This window comes from Apteryx mantelli, chromosome 16 (genome assembly GCF_036417845.1).
Source record: "Apteryx mantelli isolate bAptMan1 chromosome 16, bAptMan1.hap1, whole genome shotgun sequence".
NCBI classification, from domain to species: domain Eukaryota; kingdom Metazoa; phylum Chordata; class Aves; order Apterygiformes; family Apterygidae; genus Apteryx; species Apteryx mantelli.
In genome coordinates, this window is record NC_089993.1 from 4,854,695 (window position 1) to 4,872,833 (window position 18,139).

General features: G+C 51.2%; 2 protein-coding genes across 2 annotated transcripts; one reads left to right on the forward strand and one right to left on the reverse strand.

The window, feature by feature from the left end:
• Positions 1 to 2,304: 2,304 nt before the first annotated feature.
• EME2 (essential meiotic structure-specific endonuclease subunit 2) lies at positions 2,305 to 7,847 on the reverse strand. The gene is given in 10 exon segments (XM_067306540.1): positions 2,305 to 2,640; positions 3,176 to 3,278; positions 3,280 to 3,414; positions 3,806 to 3,921; positions 4,785 to 4,907; positions 5,071 to 5,104; positions 5,106 to 5,164; positions 5,893 to 5,984; positions 7,015 to 7,071; positions 7,808 to 7,847. Coding segments are annotated over 10 exon segments (927 nt in total). The 3' UTR covers positions 2,305 to 2,472.
• Positions 7,848 to 9,897: 2,050 nt separating this feature from the next.
• Positions 9,898 to 14,319, forward strand: NME3 (NME/NM23 nucleoside diphosphate kinase 3). Its single transcript, XM_067305988.1, has 5 exons — positions 9,898 to 9,980; positions 10,096 to 10,232; positions 10,309 to 10,410; positions 10,732 to 10,844; positions 11,835 to 14,319. Exons 1-5 carry the CDS (start codon positions 9,935 to 9,937, stop codon positions 11,950 to 11,952), a joined length of 516 nt encoding a protein of 171 aa, XP_067162089.1. The 5' UTR covers positions 9,898 to 9,934; the 3' UTR covers positions 11,953 to 14,319.
• Positions 14,320 to 18,139: the final 3,820 nt, after the last annotated feature.

Here is an 18,139-nt window from a genome sequence, read left to right on the forward strand (position 1 = left end):
TTTCATTCCTCTTATGCCCCTTGAAGGCATGAATCTGAATGCGGTTGTCAAAAATAGCCACGCTAGCACAGCTAACAAACTGGAGAGGTTGTTTTAAATGTAATATTGTTTGTCAGATCTAGCTGAGATAAAGGAAGTGGAGATTATCTTGCCTCTGCCCCCTGGAGGCTTCTTGCACTTTTCTCTGAAACGTCAGAGTCTGGCCTAGATTGATCTGTAACAGAGCCAGACTGACACCTGTGGCTGCAGACAAGAAGGGAGACTGATGTACTGCAGAATTTTATAATCTGTCTCTCTTAACAGGCTACACGCCAGGACAAACAACCCCAAATACCCACTCCACAGACTGAAAATCAGTGCAGCTTCTTTGTACAAAACAGCCAATAACAGAAGTTTGTGTGCTGCCTGTGGCAGGCCCCTTTTCTCTCATATGTGCTGAGAAGAAATGCTGGAATAGGACCTGGAACTTTAGTCAGAGAGTAATCCAGTAGTGGCCTGGTATTGCTGCCAGCAAGTCACACTCAGGAAAGTCTTCCTGCTTTTTTGCATTTGATCTACCTTAAGATCTTAGGCAGGAAAGAGGAGATAAAAGTGCTTTAGCTGCTCCTAGCAGATTAGGACATAGGCATTGTCTGGGAACAAACTGAGTAGCAAGAGGATGAATCAGGTTTCTAAGCAGTTGTAACTGCCAGGACTCTGTCACGATGCCAGAATGGCCTGGCTCAGGGGAGTGATCCTAGAGCTGATCCAGCTGGGGGCCACTTAAATGGCCACATTTGGCAGTTCAGCCTGCTCTTATTTATACCGTCAGTGCCAAAGCAGCATTGCTGTGAGACCTGACGGGCAGGACCGCAAGGAGCACTGAGACAGGGACTGCATTAGAGAGCGCAGCACCACCTGCTCCCGGCAGCCTGGCTGCGTGCTGTCTTAATCGTACGCGGTCTGCCACTCCAGCAGCGCTGGATGCCAACACAATTAGGTTTCTGGCTGCTCTCTGCAGGGCCCTGGTTTAGCACAGGACTTCTGCTCATGTTGCTTTTCACTGACCTTTGAACTCCCCTCTCTTCCAGAGAGCAGAGCATTTATAAATGATTTAGGTGTAAACTGATGTGATCAGCAAAGTGGAAAAGTTGTTGAAACGTAGAAAAGTGTTGAGATAAATATCACAGGAAATGCCTTTTAACCTGTCCACTTCACAGATTTCCTCCCACCACTGTTACCACCTGCATGAAACATGAAGTACCCAGCTGCCGCCTTTTCTCCTGGGCCTTCGCATGAGGCCTGCTCATATAAAGCTTTTTGTACAGTGTGCATTTATTCTGTACCTTTCTTTCCCACATTATGAATCTTTAAGTGAAGATCAAGCTTGCTCCTCTGGTTACAGACATCAAATGAGAACCTTAAAGTAGCAGAGCTCTCTGTCAGTCCATCTGTATTGGTGCTTCAGCCAGAGAAACAGCCTTGCTGGACTTCTCCTTCCCTGGAATTAATTCAAGTATTATTAGATGGAGGCAAAAAATCACTGGGAAGGAAGAACTTTATTCTGAGGGTGTGCTTCCACTGCTGCAGTATCAGTGCTGTTGCTTTGAGCCAGTGAGCTGTGGTTCATGGGAGGAAGTTTGGGGGTCTCTATGTCAGTGTGGAAGGCATGGAGTTGCACTTCAGTGAGCGAGGCCCCAACTAGCATTATCGAAACCTCAGGCATTAGGGGATCTCCACCCCTGCTGTCCTGGCTGCAGCTATTTCCAAATAAAAACCAAAGCATTTGCTTTGGGAAAAGGGAATCTCAACCTAATGCATCATATTGCATGGAGTTTTCTGGACTTTATCAGGCAGCTCCTTGGTTTGGGAGCTCAGCCACCAAATTCCCCTCCACTGCCTTGAGCTCCATGTTACCCTACATGACCACCTAATTTTGACTGTTGGTGAACATTTTCCCAAGCAACTCCCAGCAGGACCCACCTGCCCAAGGAAGCCACAAGCAGGACCTACAGTAACAGGTCCAGCCTTACCAAAGCACCAGTGAGGAGCAGGACATCAGAAGTCAGGACGCTGCAGAAAAATATTCAGCTCATTCAACAATATACCTGAAAGGCAGCGCAGAATAGACTTACCATGCGGCTGTCTCAGCTGAGGAGCTGATCCTGTGTTGTTCAGGGACAGCTCACTAACACTTTCCCATCCAGTTCCTGTTCCAAACATTGCTTCACCCTCTTAGGAGACAGCCTTTCCACTGTGCTCCAGCCAGAGGGACATAAAGCTGGGGGGCTAAAAGGGGAAAGGAGAGCCAAAAGGCTGAAGAAAGCATCTGTAACAAGACATTTATTAATGTGCAAGTCTCTGTTCTGAAACACAATCAGCTGCTTCCCCTGGCTGGGCTCCCAGCAGCACTGTCATGCCAGCAACAGCTCAGCCGCTGCCGAGCCTTGGCAGATAAAACAGCGAGGCTGACCAACAAGGACCACAGTCCCACTACATACTCAGGTCCAGGGAAAGGTTGGGGTTGGTGGATACCATGAAGAGATAGCTACGGCAGGATAAGTCTGGTCCAATACGGTGGGCTTTCTGGCTGATGTCTGATTTAATCCAGATGTCACTCAGGAGTCATCTTTCAGCTTCCGTGCTGCATTCTTCATAGGCCTTCAAGTAGACAAGAGAAGGAAGGAGCTGACGTGGATGCCCTAAGCTAAGGTTCCCATCTCCGCTGCAATGCTCAATCCCACTGTTACAGTGAGGATCCGTGCCCGAGCTTTCATCCAAACATACCACTTTCAGGGGATAAAACTCAGAAGAATCAAGATTTCCCACTTGCAAACAGATCTCCCAAGCAGTCAGAGCAAGCAAAAGCTGCTGGACATATCATGTTGGATAAGGGCAATGGGATGCATGCAACAGCCCCACAACTGCACCAGCTGGGATGGTGAGACCAAGGCAGAGAGAGGCCTGCATGGGCTAACAGGAGCTGTAAGTAGGTACTGCTGAAACAAAACTCATCGTCTAAGTCAAACAATCTCATCTGGAGACAACCCTTGCCTTTCTGGAGAGGTAATTTCACACCAATAGCTTTGGTCCATCAACAGAGGCCTTTCGGCAGGGAAACATGCGGCACCCATCCCTGCCTTACTCCTCCATGCAGCAAGCTTTTAAGCGGACACCAAGGGGTTTGAGGGCTTACCTGTAACAGGAGCCCCAGAGAGGGATACGCTTCTGCTATAGCTGCTGCCATTGCAGGGCTGACTCTGTTGAACTGCTGGATTTCTCTCTTCCACCCCTGCCAGTCCTGTGCCGTCCTTCTCCACTCACACCCCGCTGGCCCAGGCCCCGGCAGTGCAGAAAGGCAACACCTCAGCCTCCTGCAGAAAGATGGATTGCTCAGAGCAAGACGTAGGGACGGGCCGCACAGCGAGCACAGGCCTGCAGATCCCAGATGCTGCCGCCTTCCTCTGGCATTAGGCAACTGGCTTCCTGACTAAAATCCCTCTCTGTCCAGGACTAACATTTTTTCCTCACAATTTTCCTTCCTTCCCTGGAAAGCTCTAGAACACCTTGTTGAAAAGGTTTTCCTAAGACTGTCATTTTCCTTTCCTCCCTAATGCTGAATCAGAACTGCACTCACCTTCAGAACAGAGGATTTTCATAGGCACAGAGGACTGGAAATGATCTGGAGAGATCATCTAGTCCGAGCCCTTACGCTGACAGCAGCGAGGCCAGGCTTGCATTCACAGATAAGTGTTTCTGTAACTTCCTCTGAGGTTTTCCAAAGCTCTGGTCTTGGGATTTGACTGGTTCCAGTGATACAGCTCACTTGTATGGGCATTTTGCTATTGCCGTAGTCAGCACAGGGACATGCTGGCCAAATTTCTGCCATGTGTCTAAGAGCAGTACTTCAACGTTACCCCACAGCCGGAGCACCACCAGCGCCTGGAGGGGAAGGGACACACGTGAAGCATGTAACGCTCCATGGGCCACTGTGAACCAGGCCAGCCTGAGGCCCTCACCCTCCTCCAGAGTCACACACCCGGCTTAAACTTCGGTTGTGCTGGTGTCAGCCCTGACCTCCAAAGGCACCTGGGGAGAGGAGTGAGGAAAGCACATGGGTACAACACATCCCTCAGCAGGTGAAGCTGGGCTGGGGCTGGAAGCGGAAGGAGGCTGGGCTGACCGCATTAGCTCCTGGAAGCGGAAGGAGGCTGGGCTGACCGCATTAGCTCTGTTTACACAGCACAGCAGTAAAGCCTGCTCAGCCTTCTTAGTTCCCAGTAAGCCAGAGAGTCATAACCCTATTTGGGCCATACACAGACACCAGGGCAGGAATTTAGTTCAAGAGATACCAAGCATGGGTTTGGATCGTATTTGACCTAGTTTGTGACTGCTGTGGCATCACAAGGAGCATCCCTGCTCTGCTGTGGGATACAGGCTTTGCAAGGCAGACACCTGGCTGAGGCCTGGGCTGGAGCCAACAGCCCCTTTCATGCCTAATGGGGCAGTGCCTGGGAGGGTGGGGAGGGGGGCAGGCTCCCCCACACAAGGGAAGGCTAGATCAGATCTGAACCAGGGTCTTACAAACAGGAGGATCAAAACCCTGCCTCCAAGTGTGCTATCCCTATTCCATCCCATTGCAAGCCAGGGTGAAGAAGGATACGTGAGGATTCAACTTGTTCCAAGTCAGCCAATATCTCCCCCAGCAGAGCATTCATTACAAGCAAGAGCTCACCAGTGGGAACCTTTTCTGTACAGCTCAACCACAGGCAACACAAAACTTCAAGGACTGTAAGAAGTTTCACCCCCTGTATCTCCCGGTGGGTCACAGACAACTCTGGGCCAGGCTGAGATCTGGGACTCTGCTTTCTGAGGCTCAGTGCTCGCTGCCTGCCCTGCTCCTGGTTATACCTATAAGCAAGACACGGCTCTCATTCTCCACAAGCTCTACATAGTCACACCTTGGGGCTGAGGTCTGATAAAGAGGAAAAGGCCAAATTTAACCAACCCACATCTGTTATCTCCTAATCTCACTTGAAGTTGGAAGCAAAGGTATCAAATTTGCTTCCAGCCACCTGCCCTCAGGCTAGCAATGACAGCCAGGCTGTAGGTTTTGGTGGAGGAGAGCCAAAGACAACCCTGGGTTCAGATCAGGCCAAGTCCCTGATGGGGCACCGACAAAACTCTGAAGCAAGGCAAATCACATCTCAGCCTGTTCAGGGTGTGTCTCATCACTGGGAACTGGCAGGAGCCGGTCGCAGACTGCAGCGGGGATTGTAGGGCTGGCGTTGCCTCTGTGCATGCCACATCTGCCAATATCCCACTGCTTTTTCTGGCTCACCTTTTTGCCTGCAGTGTTAGCACTGATCTCCTCACAGGCGCTGCCTAGTCTAGCCTTTCATTCTCTATTCTTGGCCTGGGCCGGATGGACTGAAGTCCTCAGGGCAGAAGCACAGGTTGCCTACACAGGTATAAAAAAAATGTTGTATGACTGCACACAAATGATAACTAACCACAAATCTCTGCTTTAAAATGCAAGTGTTTCCAGGGGCTGTGTAATTTGAAGGTTTCTTTCAAGCAAGTGTTTTATGGACACCATGAGCACGGAAAAGCTAAATACAAGGAAAGGTGAGTCTGACATGCCCAGATCTCCTCTGAGGAAAGCAGCATGTTCTGCCCTGGTTTTAAAGGCAGCTGAATGCATTTCACCCTTAAAGATCTATTACTACACTCAGATACAGCTTCTCCCAAAAGCTCTCTCCTGTCAGACCAATGCACTCAGTCATACAGCTTTGTTTCAGGGTGTACCAATGCCGGTTTTGAAGGAATCCCTCCTCCCCTTCCATGTTTGTTTTGCAAAATGACTTTGCTGTGGCAGTCTTTGTATAGGCCTGGCTCAGAGATCTGTATCACCTGGGTTAGGGAAAAGAGATGCTTGAGAAAATCTTCTGGCCCTGTCAGCACCAACACCTCTTCTTCCTCTTCAGTCTTCATCATAGGGTCATCTTAACGACAGAGAAATCATTCCCAATTGCACCTTTCCAACACAGAGGGCCAGCATGAAAGTAGAACTGTGAGTCTCCACCTATTCAGAGCCCACACGCTGGGAGGCACTAACGCTCGCAAGGCTACCTGTCATTATGCTGGTGAGACAGTATGAATTGAAAGGTAAAAAGCTCCCCGAACAAGCAGCTCACTGAAGGTGCAAAAATAACCTGGTAAGGAAGACAGCGACAGCTGCAGAAGCTGCCAACTCAGAAAAACTGGCTTTGTCTGCACTGTAGGCTGTTATATGACCACGGTAGCTGCGATGTTTTACCCAGCACCAGCCAAAGCACAGATCCACCTCCACCTGAAGTTCTTGTAGTGAGGATGAGCATAAGAACAGTCTACTTCTGCCTCCACTGCCATTCAGATACTGTTTTACACGGTACCTTCCAATAGCAAATTGAAATGGGAATCATATTTAGTACTAGAAGGTACCAGCCCTCTTTTGAATTCCCAGTGAGCTGGCTTTGAGAAGCAATCACTGGGCTTTCGAAACCGGGGGCCCTGCAGCAAATTTGACCAGCCTTTTCCAGATATGCAGCTGGTGCCCGTGGCAGCATGCCACATGCGGCAGCTGGTTTGGAAATGCTCTCGACTGCCCACTGAAACCTCTGTGTGAATGACTTGCAGTGGTCTCTCTCTTGCTTACTACAGACTCCCCAGGCTCACCTTAGATGCACACATGCCTAAAACAATGAGATGTAGGTATATAAAAGACATTGGCTTTGAAATAATTCACATGAGAATCACACTCAGCTCCGTTCCTTGAGCTAACTGTGGTCACAGGGAATCAGTGTTTCTGAGGCCGACAACTCTATTGCCCTGCCTAGACAGCCAAATCAAAGCTTTCACCCCACAGCACCTCTGCTGCCAGTTCACATTTACAGAGAAGGTGGGAGGGACTCACTGGACTGGGCAGAGTGTTTGGCATATTTCTCCTCCACATTTTGCTACAGGGAATTGCTTTAGGCTCAAAAGAATATTTACACTCCGAGGAAATTAAAACCTTCATCCGAGTGTCCAAGTCAGGATCTTTGAAGAGACCTGTGGAGAGGGAGAGAGCAATTCTGACATGAGAAAAGAGGTATTTCATCAGCATTAATAAACAACTACAAAAATGCAAGTGCAAAACAAGAGGAATTCTGCAAGAATGGGAAGTCTGGTTTCCTACAGCGTGTGCTCTTTGCTGACTGAATCACTAACTGAATTATTGATTAGATTTCTGACTATCTCTGCATGCATCTATAAAATCATCCTTCTTCCTTTCCAGCCAAGTATCGGAGCAGTGACATGCAATTGTTGCAAGGACTGTAGAAATCAGCTCACACATTCTAGGTTACTAGAGGCACACAGGCAAGCTTTCGAAGCCTGCTCCTCCACTTCCTCAAGACCTACTTTTATTAAATTTGCAGAAACTAAATTATCTTTGAAATCTCTCCCTTTTTGTGAAATAAGGCTGAAATTAGCCAACAGGCTGAACAATTATTAGCTAGGACGTTGAGCTCCACCACCCATCTATATAGACAACACACCTCCATGAACGCTCACACAAGCCCCGTTTCCAGAGACCTCCGAACACTGTCACTAGGGCAGCCAGCCGGGATGCGCAGGTGGACGTCACCCGGTGAGCCCACAGAGAACGCGCTCCTGATCACCAGCTCTGCGAGTACTGTCACCTGCAGTTAACACGAGCCGACACCAGCCACCGCAAACCTTCTGTACTGCTGTCCATAACCTTGCCAGACAAATTGTTTGGGCTGAAGTCTTCCATGACACGTACCTTTCTCAGGCTGCGCTTTTCTGGGAAGTTGCAACAACATAGTACAACTATTTTCAAGAATATAAGCGAAGGTGAAGAACGTGCTTTTTATCCATGTTAAAAGTATCAACACCTTGTTTAATTAGGGAGCTTTGTCAGACAGACTTGAAGTTTGGTCATGCTTTCCTGAAGATGACAAGAAGTTAGGCAAATTTGGGGGTTAATAATGTCAAATAAATACAAAAATCCCAGCTCGCACGTGAGTACTACAGGCCTATCAGAATTTAACTGCTAAGCATCCTGAAGTGTCTCTGCAGCGGCACACCCGTCTTTGCCCAGCTCAGGCCCAGCCTGCTCCCTCTGGGGCAGGACGGGAACTCCCCTGCGTGGCCAGGGTGCTGCAGGCACCCAGCGCTCCTCCGCGCTCCCTCCCCAAGCACCCAGGAAGCAGAGGAGAAAAGCCTCTGGCTGGTGCAGTGAGCTGAGGAAGGCAGGAGCAGGGGCTGAGACCTAGGCAGAAATGGGGGGCAGAGGAAGGAGATGAGCAAGGACTAAACTGGCTAGCAGCAGGGCAAAAGGGGATGTGAAACCAACAGGGAAAGAGACAATATCATCTCCCATCTCCCTGTCAACACAGCTGATATCAGCTTTTGTCAGCAGCTCAAGGAACCGGGTTGTGGATCCTGGAGCCCACCAGCACTGAGGACTCAGTGGCCAATACGATTCCCACAATGGAATTTTTAAAGTGAAAATCACATGGTATTTCTCTACTGTGTTGTGTGTCATTCGCACAGCCTGCCTCCCTCGGCTGATCCCGCTCAGGTGGGACAACTCACCTGGAAAAGAGCTGCAAGTACACTTCTCTAAAACACAGACATATGCACAACTGAGACCTCCACGACCTCCCAAGCCCTGCTTGTAATCAACTACTTCACAGCAAATTGCACAACAGAACAGATCACAGTAAAACAGCAAAGACATTTTTACTAGTACAAGAACAATATTGCAACAGGACTCCTTGAGCAGAGAACCACTGTGCTAGAGACAAAAGCAATACTATGAACTGCCAAAATATGAGCTCTAATTATTTTATTGGTGCAAATGTAGTATTAAGTTACTCAAAAGTGTGTCTGATAAAGCAGCTAGATACTTGCCATCCACCAAAGAACCAAAAAAACCAGTACAAGATCCGCATGGAGGACAGTAAGCAGACAAAGAAGTGTCCAAACACAACATTTAAGGACGCAAAACACGAACTAAATGTATCTTGCTGCGAGCACCTGGCAGTGGAGCGAATGCTTAGTGCAGTTCACAGAAGCGCATGACAGATCATAACCAACAGAGCAACTCCAAACGCAACGCACAGGGACCTAACTACGCGCGCGTGAAGCACAGCTGCAGCTTGTACTCCCGCTGCTGGGGCCCGGAGCGCAGCGCCACGCTTGCGGCCTGCCGCGCCGCCGCCGCCGACAGAGCGACCAGGCCACGGAGCCCGGGGCTGCCGGGCCGCATCAGGCCCGAGGCGCTCGCCAGGCAGGCGGAGGGGGGCAGAGGCCCAGCAGCCGCTCCCGCGGGCGCCGGGAAGAGGCGGGCGCGGGCCCGCAGCGGTGGCCGGCGGGGCTCGGTAAGCGCGGCGCGGCCGCCGGCGCCCTCCCCGGGCCGGGCCGGGCCGAGCCAAGCAACGGCGCGGCGCCCCCGCACCCGCGACACCAGGGGCGCCGCTCCAGAGCCCCCTGGAGCCCCGGGAAGCCGGGGGCAGCTCGCGGCAGCGCCCTCCCGCCGGGCGGCCCGGGCCCCGCCGCGCCGCCAGGCCGCGCCCGTCGCCGTGGGGACGCGCCCACGGCCGCGGCAGCGCCACCCGCTAAGCGGCCCCCGCCGCTCCCTCAGCCGCGGCGCGGCCGTTCCGCGGCGTCACTTCCGCTGCGCCGGCCGCCGCCGCCCCCGTGCCGGAACCACGGGCCCGGAGCACCTGCTGGGCGGGGGCGGGTTTCGGGGTGCACAGGAAGGCGGGGGGGCGCTGCTGCGCGCGGCGGGCTCGGCGGGAGCGGGCAGGCCCGGGGCCGCGGCTGTACCGCCCCTCGCTCCGCCTCCTTCCCTCGCGCTGCCTCCGCCGGGCGCGGAGGAACCCGGCGGCGGAGCGGCGCCGCCATGATCTGCCTCGCGCTGGCGCTGTTCGCCTACATCCTCCAGAGCGGTGCGGGGGGCCGCGGGGGGGCGGGGAGCGGTGCCGGGGGCGCGCGGGACCCCCCTCCCGTCCCCCTCCCCCCCCGCGGCCCCCTGACGCCCCGTCCCTCTCGTCCCCCTCGCAGCCCGCGGCGGCGGCGGCGGCGGCGAGCGCACCTTCGTGGCCGTGAAGCCGGACGGCGTCCAGCGGCGCCTCGTCGGGGAGCTGGTGGGGCGCTTCGAGAGGAAGGGCCTCGCGCTCGTGGGCATGAAGCTCGTGCAGGTGAGGGGGCGGCGCGGCCCCGGCCCCGGGCCCCGCGCACCCGGCCCCGGGCAAGCTTTGCGCTGTCCCCGCGCAGGCCTCCGAGGAGCTGCTGAGAGAGCACTACGTCGCCCTGCGGGACCGGCCCTTCTACGGCCAGCTGGTGAAGTACATGAGCTCCGGGCCGGTGGTGGCCATGGTGAGTGCTGGGCAGGCTCTCCCTGGCCCTGGGAACAGGAAAAACCAGAGCATAAACAGCGTCGGCTTGGGGGCTGATGGAGAACACAGCTGTCCCTTCAGAGGGCTCGTTGCAGCTATACCGACGGGACGTTTTACTACACTAAATTAAAGCCGCTCCCAGTTCTGATTAGTTTTCAGACTCACCTCTTGAAGACTTTTTGGCGAGATCCTTTCCTGGCTGTCCCTGGGGTGGATCAGATAGGGGATTTAGAGAACAGATGATATGGCCTGTGCTGCTGGGTGAGCTGTGGAAGCTGATTCCAGGTTTGCTGTCACATAGGTCTGGCAGGGCCTGGATGCGGTCAAGACAGTCCGCGCGATGATCGGGGAGACTAACCCGGCCGACTCCAGACCCGGCACCATCCGAGGAGACTTCTGCACTGACATCAGCAAGTGAGAGCATTGGCTTTTTGTTCCCTGAGGAGTTTTGTGAGCACCTGTGCAGGCATTCCTGCGCAAGGCTTGCCTAAGCCACACGAGTCTGCATCAGAGCAGAGGTCGTAGCAGGGGCCTTTCTGCAGTTTGCCTTTTCTGTGCTCGAGTCGCAACTGTCTTCCTCAGCGTGGCAGCTTGCAGAGCAGCACTGCCCAGGACGTGCTGAACTCTGCCTTCTGAGCTTGGGAGCAGCCTAGGTTTGAGTCCTCCCTGCTTTCTGAGGCCTTTTCTATCTCATCTAGTATTTCTTTGTCTAGTAGGAGGTTTTCACTTGGCTTTTGCCCCAGGGAATCAGGCTCTGTCAGGCTGTGAGGAGAAAGGGAGAAGAGGTCCTTTCCTGAAGGAGCAGGGCACCTAGGGAGCTGCTTTAGCTCTACCAGAGTCTGAGTCATTAAAAACCGAGCAGGACTTCTGCAGAGAAGGGCCACACGCACTAGGGCTTTCACCAGTGAAGATTCTCCACTGCTGACCTCTGGTGGCTGTAGCTAAGCCTGGCTTGTGGTAGGCAAAGCTTTTATCTAACTCCTTTCCAGGGTTAAGTTTCTGTTCCTTGGTGTCTGATACCAAACCTACTTCACAGGACCTTCTTTGACAGAGGGAAGGGGGTGAAATCTGGAGACAAAGCTTAAATTACATAAAAACAAGCAGAACTCCAAATAAACAGCCACTTCCAGCTCATCTCGCAGCAAACATGATTCCTCATTGTAGGAGGAAGAAGTGTTGGGAATTTGCAGCTCCTATGATATCCACAACCTAAGCTATGTTCAACATAACCACAACCAGCCCTGAGCCAGAAGGAAGAGAGCTGCAGGGTGGGGAAGGAACACCTTACACTGGGATTGGCTCAGTAGGTTTTATTAAGTTGGTCAACGTGAAAGTTTCCCAGCTGCAGCTTCCCTCCCCCTTTTCTCTGCTTAGTGCAGACTGATCCCTTTCTTCTTCCTGCAGAAACGTGATTCACGGCAGCGACTCAGTTGAGAGTGCCCGGCAGGAGATCTCCCTCTGGTTCCGCCCGGAGGAGCTGATTTGCTGGGAGGACACGGCTGAGCACTGGATCTACGGCTGAGCGCTGGATCTACGAGTGATGAGAGCAGCCTGAGGGAAGTATGTCTTCCTGACTCGGGCACGATGCATTTCCATCCATTTCACTTCAGCCTGTTGGGCTGGCTGTGGATTCTGCTGCAGCGTCACATGCTGTTGGGGGTTTCTATTTTGGGTGTGGGCGGAGGGGTCCTGGGAGCTGTTCTGTGTTTTTAACTTTGCAGTTCAGCTCCTTGCAGTAGTAGCAATTCCTTTTTCTTGTCTGCTGTAGTAAGTAATTAGTGTTGCTGTTCCATTTGCTGTAGCATCCTAAAATGCCAAGTAGCTCAAGGTGATTTACTGAAGGAGAGCAAAAACTGGGCTCTGCCCTTTACAGTATGTAGGGCAGGCCTGCACGGTACAGTAGAACAAATGCTCCTAACCACTAGGAAAGGTGCTCTGATCACTAGAAAGAGTGATCTGGTCAGTATCATCTACCTTGATTTCTGCAAGGTTCCTCATCAAATTTTAAAGAGTTAAGCTGCTATGGGATAAGGGGGGGAAGGTTCCTCCATGGGTTAAAAAAAACCTGGTTCCAAGATGGGGGATGAAGGATAGGAAGAACTCGTCTCTTTTCTTTCTGTTGGTGGAAGGCTGTGGTGGGAGCTCTGCAGGGTGCATGCAACGACTGGTGCCAGTTCACCTGGCTTCAGAAGTGATTTAGAGAGCCCATGAAAGGAAAATTCACTAAATGCTGTTCAGCGCACAAACACTGCCTCTGGTTTGAAGAATCCCTGGGCTACGAGTGTTGGGAGAGGGGAGGTGGCTTGTCTAGGTCTGCTCTATTTTTCCATAGGCCTCTACTGCTGGGCTGCTGTAGGCTCTGTCCTGACTCGGTACAATCAGTCTGACTGTACTAATGTGATTGACAAACTAATGAAACAACAGCATCGTGCAAACTATGAGAGTAGAAGGGGAAGAGAGAGGTGGGAAAGGATTTTAGGTTTTGGGCTCAGAAGGAATTAGTAGGACTATCTAGACCTCTGTCCTGCACAGTGCAGGCTGTGGGGTCTTAGCACCAAGTTCTGTGAGATCATGAGAGATCTTTCTTGTTTGATGGTAGAGGTTCCCTTTCAGGAATCGTTTCTGGAAAACCACAAATCCCTAGTTTGTAATCTGTGTTGGATCCCATGCCCTGAACATATTACATGTTACCCTCTTACTGGAATGTCAAACTTGTGTGTTAATATCCTGGGTCTTTAACAATGTTTAATGATTACCTTCACCAGCTCCTCCCGGCTGATGTGTAAACACAGCATGGCCTCTGCTGTGCCTTCCCTCCAAACCAAAAATGCCAGAGGAGGCTTCTGAGGAAAAACACATGCAGACAATCAGCTTAAACATCCTGAACCTAAACTCATTCATGTGCTGGGAGAAGTGGAAAAGGGCACAGAGCCTCTCCTATGTGAGTGTATTGAAAGGTGCAGAGGGCAGCCCAAGGGGCACAAGGACAGCTCCCCTGGCCTGCGCTTCCAGGCTTCAGGGCTAAGCTGCTTGTATGGGCCGGAAGGCATTGCTGCGCCCCAGCCTGCCCTGGGACCATGGTGCAAGGTTAGTCACAAAGGCTGATGCAGCTTGGTGGCCTTCGACAATGTGTCCCCTACGCACAGACCAAAGTGGCTCTGGGGGAGGAGGAGGCCCAGAGGCCTTCAGTTAGGCTCCTGCTTTGAACCATCCACCTTTGGCAAGGCCTCTCTGCTTCCACTGCCAGCAGGGTTGTCGCAGGAGATCCTCAAGGTCACCTGTGTGAATGTCCCTTTAGTCCCATCTTTGCCTGCTGCCCCTTCAGGTTTTCACACTGTTGACCGTTCCTTAAAGCTGTGTGGTGCCTGAGCCCCCTGCACAGCCTTGGCAGCACATTAGGGCAGGGACAGCGGCTTTGCATTCTGCCATGGAATAGGAGTAGTTTTAAATCCAAGGGAAGGAGGTCCCCCAGAGCTTTGCTGCATGTAGACAGAGACATGTTTTGCCCATGCCCTAAACACGTTTCTCTCTGCAGCTGACCTAGCTTTGTAGCTGCTGGGGAATGAGTGCAGCTCCACAGGGGCAGGGAGAGTAAACTCAGTCCCTGCTTCCACCTCCAGACTGGCCTAGAGCATCCTGGGTTGGGCAGGGAAAGACTAACAGAGACATAAGAACAGGCACAGATGGGGAACAGACGGTCTTCCTCTGATGATCACAGTTTTCTTTAGCTGGCTGATTAAAGGGTGCAGCATCCCTGCAGCCACTGGCAGCTGGGACTTCTGCCCCCGGGGCCTTGCCAGGAGGTTTACAGCTCCAAATATGTTATAGATTCCATTTGTTTCCGTAACAGTCACCCATTTGCTTTTTTTATAATAAACTTTGGACAGTCCTGTTGTCTCTTCCACTGGTTATTTTCCACATGGATCTGGAGGATGGAGGGGGTGGTGGCTCATGAGTGGTGTATTTAGGCCAGTGCTGGCAGAGCGGTGTGTTAAAAGGGATGCGAGCTAAGTGCTCTGTTTGCAAAGCCACTGTGCTGAATGACTTACGTTTTACTGATACTGAATTGTGCTGCTAGTTGCAGTTTTACTTCAGTACCCTAGAGATGTAATGGCAATGCAGCTAATGAGGAAGCAGCCACAGTTTGTCAGGACATTAAAATCATTTAGGAAAGTAATTGCAAGGGAACCTACTTGATGTAGTTTATTTTAATGACTAACAGCTGGTAATTGGCAAAGGCAATACTTAAAGCCTCATACAGTTTTCACTACTCTCCTATTCTGTTGCCTCTTATTTATTATTGCTATATACATTCCTTGAGTTCATTAAATTGTACAAAATAAACACTACTGGGACTAAAAGGAACAAACAAGCACAACAAACCCAGCTTTTTAGAGGCAGGAGTAATGAATGTCATGGATGCTTACCAGACTTTGTCAGGTACCACCCTGTAGTTGACAGGGGACGTGGCAGCTGCTCTGAGAGCTGAGACTGATGTGTTAATTCTTTGACAGTGGCCCTAGTATCTGATCTGAAGGGGCTCCCACAAGGAAGCTGTAGTTAGACAGTAGCTGAATGGGTTATCCTTTCTGCACTTTATTTCTGACATTTCGAGAAGCTATGGATTGCACAGTCCTCAAGTGCATGTACCCTGCAGGACCAGCCCCTGCTGGTCTGACTCAGTGAGCAACACGCACCTCATTTGCCAAAAGATTGCTAAAAGGTGAACATTTGAGCTAACCGCCCTTCTAACAGCCCCGCTGTTACCACAGACTGAGCAGAAGTTTCAGGTACAGAAACAAAACACACTGGCACTTGATGTTAACACATTTATTACACAGAACAGATATGGTTCATTCATAGCACAAGAGACAAAACACAGGAACATATTCATACAGCAGACTCTTTACAGAATGCCATCTTCAGACCAAACAGCAGAGTTTACAGGCCCTGTAACACTTAAAAATCCTTCTTTAACATACAAAATACTTTATATAGATCACAGTGAAGATATGACAGGGAAGTGTGTTGAAGCCAGTCCACTCTCACCATGCTGCCCAGTAGCTAATAAATGCCAATAGGAATATGCCAACAGCAGTTGGTTTTATTTAGCTGCAGCTGCCCTCCCCCCACCTTTAAGCTTGTGTTTCTCTTAGGAGAGAAACACGTATCAAACTGGAAAGGAAACTGCTGATAGAAGCCTGAAACCTGTTTCAGCTGTGAAGCCAGCTGAACTGTGCAATTGATCTGAGATGCCTCCAGCCCGAATTATCTGGATGAGGGTAGGCTTTGAGCCATTGCCAGGCGGCCTCAATTTAGGATTCCAAGGGCTAAATTTTGGACCTAGTAAAGTTTCACTGCAGAGCTGGCATCTGTTTTTGATCGTGTGTGTTGCTCTGCTGAGGAATTTTTTTTCCCCCCTCTCATGAGAGGGCAAGTGCTAGGCACAGTCTGTTTTTAGTCTAGCCTGCACAAACCCTTAGACTTGTTTGATTTTTACAAGTTTCACCAGTTTGCCTGGGAGAAAGAACTGTCTTTGACTGGGGTATGTATTGGTAATGCTGATGATACTGCAGGCTCTATGGTGGGTGGTATAGCAAACTTCTACGGGAATTCCTTGCCAGTAGGATCAGATTTCCTTGGGAGCCTCCTGAGATGAGCTGGTATGTCCTACCTGGGCCCAGTTCAGTAAGTGCCTTATCACTTATCCTTTGCGTTAAGCTTACTGGTTATGAGTGAAGTTCTGGCCGTTCCAGGACTGCTTTCAATAGCTTGCCAAGGTGGGATGAGACTAGCAGAGCCCACATTTTGCATATGGGGATGGACTGCTCGTGTGTTTCTTTCTTCAGGGACATTAGTTTGAAAATGCCCAGAAATAATCAGCTCCTGCACTCTGCATTTTGGAAAGCTAAGCAGTGGAAACTGCAGTAGGTACCATTAGCTTTAGGTTATTTGCCTGTGTTTGTGCTCTCCCAGCAACATGTGCAAGTCCTTGCTTCTAAAGAGGCAAAGTGCTCTCCAGCCCACCTTTCCCAGCTCTGGTGGTGAAAGCTAAGGGAGGAAACAGAGGTAAGCTAATTAGAGTTATGGTGCTAGGGGGAGAGGAAGTTGCTGCTCCTGAGACACCAGCAACCTGAAGGATTTCTGGGCAGCAATCATAATCCTTTAAAAAGGGTGCCTAGGATGCCTGCACAGCAGTCGCCTTGCGAGCGGTTGTAAAACCCACGTTGGCAGGGGAAACAACAACTTTTGAGGCTTTGAGCTGGCCCAGTAACTTGCTTTGGTCTCTTATACAGCCTTTATGAGCTCACCAAGTATCAGAATTTCACCTGAAAGAACAGCAGCAGCATAGCTACTGCCTGCAAGATGCTACAGCAATTACTCATCTTGTAAGATTAGTTATTTCCTCACAGGGAACTAAATTAAGTATTGATGCAAGTAATCAAACCAGAGTTTAGATTGATAACTTTAATTATTCAGGACAGAAAAGTCTAGTAAGCACAGCAGCCACTGGTTTCCAGCTTGGGTAGCTGAGATTATTTTTCTATATTAACTTTTAAGAATTACAGCAGAATCCCCAGGTAAGTGTTCAATTCACTTCCTTTAGACGCTCACCACGGTAAGATGCAAACATATGAAAGGACCACAAAAAAAAAACAGAAAAGTTTACTTCTTACACTTGCAATACACAAGTCTATTTATTCACAGAAGATGAAAAGAAAGAACAATTAGCCTTAGTCCAGAGTGTTGTGGCTTTATCATTATCTTACCCTTGTCTTATACTCAGGGTTTGATGAGAGTACTGCAGCCTATCAGTCATTGTCTAGCAGGAGATGGGCTGAGGATTTCTGGAGCCTGTCAGCTCCTAAGTAAAAATACTCAGCAGCATTTCAAACCCTCCTGGGAGGACAGTTCTACACAGAAGCTTTGGTTGTGATGGTCAGGCAGGAACTGCCAAGAGCATTAATCTGATGCTTCCGTTCTTACACTGACTGCCCTCATCAACACCTTTTCTTTGTCGATGCCTCATCACTATATTTCTTCTACAATGGGTCTAGGGAAAGTACCTGTCTAGGACATCACATAAAAGACTAAAGCAGGATAATCTACATTCTGACAGAGTACTACACTCCCCAAATGCTCCTTTGAAACATATATAGCTAACAGGAACTAACCTTTACTCATCTTGCTATATAAATTAGACAACTTCACATCACTGTCAGTTTTTCAAGTGAGAAACTGCAGTTGCCGCAGCCCACAGCACGCATTTGTGCGTACCTGGGGTATTACCATGAACACCTGCACTGGCGTGTCAGGGACGCGCCAGTGGCAGCCTCCAGCCGCCCTCCAGCCCAGCGGAGCCGGGGCCCGCAGCAATCGGCGCCCCAGGCCTTGGGGGAGGCCCCCGAGCGCGCCCGACCGGGACAGGCCGCTCTGCAGCGGTGCGCGGCCGAGGCCGGGCCACAAGGGGAAGCAGCTCCCGGGAGCTGCCGCAGGGCCGCCGCCTCCTCCCGCCCGCCGCTTCGCACCCGCCGCGCTCCCGGAGAGCCGCCCGGTGCCGCCGGGTGCTCCCCGCGCCGCCCCGGGGCCAGCGGGCCGAGAGCGCCCCAGGCAGCGGCCCAGCCCGCCCGGCCGGGCGGCAGAGGAGTGGCAGCGCCCATCCCGGCTCCAGCTGCGGCCCTCGGCGACGAGCAAGAGCAAAGCCCAGG

Coding starts and splice junctions, on each gene's coding strand:
- NME3 (XM_067305988.1), top strand. CDS start 9,935: ATGATCTGCCTCGCGCTGGCGCTGTTCGCCTACATCCTCCAGAGCG. Junction 10,233..10,308: donor TGGGCATGAAGCTCGTGCAG/GTGAGGGGGCGG, acceptor GTCCCCGCGCAG/GCCTCCGAGGAGCTGCTGAG. Junction 10,845..11,834: donor TTCTGCACTGACATCAGCAA/GTGAGAGCATTG, acceptor TTCTTCCTGCAG/AAACGTGATTCACGGCAGCG.